The sequence below is a fragment of the Bos javanicus genome, chromosome 13 (genome assembly GCF_032452875.1).
Source record: "Bos javanicus breed banteng chromosome 13, ARS-OSU_banteng_1.0, whole genome shotgun sequence".
In the NCBI taxonomy this organism is placed as follows: domain Eukaryota; kingdom Metazoa; phylum Chordata; class Mammalia; order Artiodactyla; family Bovidae; genus Bos; species Bos javanicus.
Window position 1 is genome coordinate 15897205 of NC_083880.1, and position 6014 is coordinate 15903218.

General features: G+C 51.3%; 1 protein-coding gene across 1 annotated transcript in view; it reads left to right on the forward strand.

Annotated features, from left to right (window-relative positions):
• The window catches only part of ITIH5 (inter-alpha-trypsin inhibitor heavy chain 5), an 84335-nt gene extending 78807 nt beyond the window's left edge, over positions 1–5528 (forward strand). The window contains exon 14 of the mRNA XM_061435752.1: positions 1142–5528. Coding sequence (XP_061291736.1) covers positions 1142–1431 — 290 coding nt within the window. The 3' untranslated portion in view covers positions 1432–5528. The remainder of the gene's footprint in view (positions 1–1141) is intronic.
• Positions 5529–6014: the final 486 nt, after the last annotated feature.

Genomic DNA, 6014 nt, shown 5'->3' on the forward strand with positions numbered 1-6014 from the left:
GGGCCCGCTCTGCCTGGCCTCCCTCCACGTGCCATTTCATGTGGGCCCTTTGCCCACAAGTAAGGAGGGAGCCGCTGCCAGGGCTGGGTTTAGAAAGCAGGATTTCCTGGCGCTCGAGCTGGATGTCTCAGTGCAGCCTGCCTGCCAAGTGTGAGCTCCTCTCATGGACGCAGAGCTCGGGTCCCTCGGCCTTTGTGATGTCCTAGCTTAACCTGGAGAATTCTGACACTGCTTCCCACACCCACTAAGTGCACGCACAGACGAGGTCCCCAGGCGGGAGGAGGGCGGGGAAGACTGGACCCTCCTTCTCTATTTGTTCACCCCCATCTCGTCCTCCTGCCTCAGTAGGAGACTGGATATCTGTGTTTTTATTTTATAATTTTTAAATGTTTATTTTTGGCTGCGTTGGGTCTTCGTTGCTGCTTGGGCTTTTCTCTAGTTACAGTGAGCAGGGGCTACTCACTAGTTGCAGTGCTCAGGCTTCTGATTGCAATGGTTTCCCTTGTGGCCGAGCACAGGCTGTAGGGAGAGTGGGCTACGGGAGTTGCGGCTCCCGGGCTTTAGAGCACAGGCTCAATAGTTGTGGAGCACAGGCTTACTTGGTCCGAGGTATGTGGGATCTTCCTGGATCCAGGATTAAACCAATGTCTCCTGCATCGGCAGGCGGATTCTTTACCACTGAGCCACCAGGGAAGCCCCTGGTTTTGTTTATTTAAATATTTATTTAGCTGCACCAGGTCTTAATGGCAGCATTTGGGATCTAGTTCCCTGACCAGGGATCGAACCCAGCCTCCCTGCATTGGGAGTGCGGAGTCTTAGCTGCTAGACCACCAGGGATGCCCCCCGCCCCCCGGGAATCTGTTTGCAGACGGGGCATCTTTCCTGTGTTGGCTCCCAGAAGTGGAGGCTGAGATGAGCCTCAGGTCTCTCCTCCTTACACCCCTCTGGACACTGGTGCAGGTGCCTCTGGGGGGGTCCAGCCCAGGATCGCAGGCATCACCTTGACAATGATGTCATAATCTCCTTCCTCTGGGTCACACCTGGGCATATGTCGGTCACCAGCCCCCAAATCGAAATTAGATGTTGTTCAACCGCATTGCTTGCGCTTGACCTAGACCTGATGTCTTTTGTGCCCTCTCAGGTCAATTCCTGAACCAGGAGGCCAGACTCATAGGGCTCAGCAAGAGCCCTGCCCATCCTCCGGTTCCCGAGGCAGGAGAGAGGTCTGAGGCCGTCCTTGAGGTGAAAGGTCGCCAGGTCCCGGTGGTCTGGAAGCAGAGGAGGATCTACAACGGGGAGGAGCAGGTGGACTGCTGGTTTGCCCGTAACAACGCTGCCGGCCTGATCGACGGGGAATACAAGGGCTACCTGGCGGCCCATCCTTTCGACTCCGAGACCGCCTTCGGCCCGGGCCTCTCCCGGGGACTCTGACAGCAGCAGCCGTGACGCAGGAGTGCATGGCAGGGGACCCCGTGGTCTGGTTCTTGGCTGGTAGCCAGCACCCTGACCTCAGCCCTAGTGGCGGGGAGGTCTGCCATCTGCTTGAAATGAGAGTGGGGTCAGGACCTTGAAGGGAGGATGGGATTTTCCCCCTCTCCTCCCCCTCCCTCATCTCCAGTAGTGAAAGATGGTGGCACCAAGGGACCAGTCACAGCTAAAAGCAAGTCTCTATCTTGTCCCAGCTGGCTTGTCCATCTCACCGCTGACCCTAAGGTGACTGATGAAGGAAGGTCTGGTCTGTTTTCTTTGTGGAAATGGCCAAGTTTGGGCACTCTTCTCTGCACCTCATACTAATGCTTAGGGATCTCTCCTCCTAGCCTGGCTGCGTCCTCCAGACATGTGGCCAACCTCTGCCTCAGGGGAGCCTTTCCCTGGCCTCACCACCCCCTGGTATTGCACACAGCACGCAGACCGGATCATTGTAAACCACTTGACCTGGCTTTAGCAGAGGATTTTCTTCTGCCGTGATGTCTTGCCCTTGAAAATTTGTTTTCATTTAAAAAAAAAATCAATTCAAAATAGAAACGCTGCATTCCAGATACCAACATTCCTCTAACAGGCTCTGTAAACCCCTTGTCTTTTGCTGGTGAAATTCTATTTATTCCGGAAAGCTGATAATACACAGCGCGGCCCACGTGGGAGTATTTCACTGGCCCGTCTCGGAGCTGGAGTGCCGGCCAGCTGCATGATGAATCTTCCACTTGGCTCTTCCAGCCTGGTCCTGCTTCCAGCCTGGTTCGCTCGAGGTCCCCAGGAGGTGATGAGGCAGGCTCCGGCAGAACTGGGAGGGGGAGGGATTGGATCAGCACAGAGCCGACCTACAGGGATCAAACTCTCAGCAGGAAGCATGGACGATGGACTTACAGATCTAAGGGGCCCACATCCCAGACCCAGAGGCTGGAAGTCAGTATGAGCGAGGGCTGGGGACAGATCTGATTCTGTCAGGACAGGTTACAGTCAGGGGTCGGGGGTGATCTCAGAAGTCAGTGATGTCACCCTCCTCACGGGAGCTGTGAAGCCTGCTGCGTCATCAAGGGGCTGGGAGGTGGGTAGTGGTCTCGGGATCTCTTTTCTTGCCCCCAGCTTGTGCTCTGCTTGGTCTTCTCTGGACCACAGAGGTCATCCTGTAAGTCTGACCCTCACAGCAGTTGGAGCGCACATGGACACAGAGGGCCCGCCAGCCAACAGCGAGGGAGGAAAGACTTGGGTCAGAGAAATGGAATATCTTAATGGCAGACTGAATAGAATAAAGGCTTTTGTGCTGGTTTCATGGAGGTCCCGTCCAGGAGGGAGTGACTCTAGAACTTCCGTGCCATGTGGAAGCCGGAAGCACTTGGAGAGAAATCAGAGTTAAGAAAACTGTTTATCATCTTGGCCCTCCCGTGGGAAACATGTGAGCAGCAAATTGACCTGCCCGTGTTTCTGTGGACCAGGCGACTGCAGGAGGTGAAGGTAGTGCCGGGCTGAGCCGGGGGCTGGGGGCTGGGGGCGGTGGCCGGTTGTGTCTCAGAGTCTCCGTGCCTCTCCACTCTGGGAACCCACCAGACCAGAGCAGGCAGCTGTTATTTTTGCCTCAACTCAGCTGCCTATTGTCGTGTCCGCGGTGTGAGCACACCAGTCCAGGCTGCCGACAGCTGATTCCATATTTCACAGGGAGAGAAGGAGCAGGAGGCGGGCCAGCAGGGGCCTGGGCAGGCTCTGCAGGGTCCTTCCTGTTCTGTAGACCTCAGCCCCAGCTGGGCAGACGACCCTGTGGCCCCAGGGTTGTGTTCCAGGCTCTGTGTTCCAGGCGTGGCCTCAGCTGCAGACAAGACGAGAAGCTATTCCTACAGGACTAGCTACTACAATGAGACGCCCCTCCCTTACTCTCCTATTCAGGGGGAAAAAAAATCCATTTTGTAAAAGTATTAGGTTAAACTTTCATTTTAACATTTTTACTTTAGACATATCCCACTTTTCTTTCTTCTCTTCCATTGTATATCTTTTTTTTTTTTTTTTGCAAAAAGTATGTACCAGGACATTTTCTGTTTCAGCCAGAGACTATGAGATTTATGGGCCCCAAACTCCACACCAAAGTCATACTTCAGGTTTTTTTTTCTTTTAAACTTGATTGAAAAAATGTCATATTTTCTGTTGGTCAGGTGTGTCGTGAAGAGCAAGATCTTTTCAAATAAACTTAAGCCCCCTATGTACAAACGAGTTCCATCCTGAGAGGGCATTTGTAAGTCCAGTTTGTTCATCAGTCCAGGTGAGTCCAACAAAGTTAGCCCAGGTACCCAACCTACATAGTCGGCTGTATAGGACTGTACTGTAATAGATTTATAATGCTTTTCATGCAAATAATACATAAAAAACAAACACAAAAAATAAAGCAACTATACTCCAATAAAATTAATTTTAAAACTAATTTTTAAAGAAATGAGACATTTTTAATCTTACAGAATAGTACCTTGAAAAGCACAGTAGTACAGCTGGCATACAGAAGCACGTGTGAATCTTTGAAGGCACACAAGCTCATAACTTGCAGGTCTGTATGTAGAGGACTTACTGTAAATGCAGTGGCAAGGAGGGATTCTGTTCTGGGGGGGACATGGAGGCAGGTGGGCTGTTTCCCCCACATCATACAAGACCTAGAGCAGGACCAGGCTGAGTCTCCAGAATGCATTCATTAGCTTTGACACAATATCGTTGTCTGGACAATCATTTATTGTCCTTGAGCATGTAAAAATAAGTTGGGGTCAGGGATACTCAATGAGCAGTTCAATGAGCTTGAGAAGTCTGTTGTGATAATGAGGGTTTAAACCTCAAGTTACGACATCACTAATGTCCATGAGTCCTAACTGTTGCTAGGCTGGGCTCTCTAGAAAGTATCCACCCCTGGGTTCCTAATCCCCACCCTCATCTGAAAAAGAGAGGCATCTCCATGTGTTGTCTTTAAGGGTCTCCAGTACTGTTGCCCGAAAAATCCCATGGATGGAGGAGCCTGGTAGGCTGCAGTCCATGGGGTCGCTAAGAGTCGAACACGACTGAGTGACTTCACTTTCACTTTCCACTTGCATTGGAGAAGGAAATGGCAACCCACTCCAGTGTTCTTGCCTGGAGAATCTCATGGATGGAGAAGCCTGGTAGGCTGCAGTCCTTGGGGTCGCACAGAGTCGGACACGACTGAAGTGACTTAGTAGTAGTAGTAGATGTAGTTTCACATTCCCTGAATAAAACGGACTGAAGTTCTGTACTCATTAGATGCTTTTTCTTCTGTTTGCCTTTTCGCTGGTTTACTAGTTTAGGATCCAGGGCATATGTGTCAGGAGGACAACCCTTCCTGAACCTCCATCACCCTGGGGAGCGTTAGTGCTGGTCTCTGGAATGGGAGAGATCATCTCTGTTTCTATCAGATGAAACATTAGATCCTTAGTTGAATCATGTGTCCCCGCAGGTGGACTAGGGACAGGTTTCGTTTTCTTTACATTTGAATCTTGACTGTGCTGAATGCTATGGGCAGAAAGTCTGTGTCCCTCCAAATTAATATGCTGAAGCCTAAATCAAACCCCAAGGTGATGGCACTAGGAGGTGGGGCGCTGGGGAAGGAAGGGGGGATGCTGGAGGGCGTGAGGACGGGGCCCTTGTGATGGGATTGGTGGCTGGTGGTTTAGTCGCTCAGTTGCGCCCGACCCTTGTGATCCCATGGACTGTAGCCCACCAGGCTCCTCTGTCCATGGGATTCTCCAGCCAAGGGTACTGGAGTGGGTTGCCATTTCCTTCTCCAGGGGATCTTCCCGGGCCAGGGATCGAACCTGAGTCTCTTGCATTGAAGACAGATTTTTTACCAGAGCCACCAGGGAAGCCCTTTGTGACGGGATTAGTGAGACATGAGATGATTTTTCTGTTCTCCACCCTGTGAGCACTAGAAGGAACACCTTCTAAAATCAAGAACTGGGCTCTCATCAGACACCGAGTCAGCTGGCACCTTGATCTTGGATTTCCCAGCCTCCAAAATTGGGAGAAATAAACGTCAGTTGTCTAAGCCACATTGTCTATGGCATTCTTTCTTTTTTTTTTTTTTTAGGATGTATTTGTTTATTTTTGGCTGTGCATGTTCTTCATTGCTGCGAGCAGGCTTTCTCTAGTTGTGGCAAGCGGGGTCTCCCTTCACTGTGGTGTGCGGGCTTCTCACCGTGGTAGTTTCTCTTGTTGCGGAGCACAGGGTCTGGGGCATGTGGGCTTCAGTAGCTGCAGCTTGGGAGCTCTAGAGCACAGGCTCAGTAGTTGCGGTGCATGGGCTTCGTTGCTCTGAGGCATGTGGGATCTTCCCAGCTCAGGGATCAGACCGTGTCACCTGCATTGGCAGGTGGATCTTCAACCACTAGGGAAGCCCCTATGGTGTTCTTGATAGAGCAACCTGAGCTGACTGAGACGCTGACTCATTTAAGATGCGAATTCCTTTTCTTTCCTTCAAACTGCCCTGAATGTATACAAACAATGTTATTACTAAATCCACAGGACTCTTGGAACCA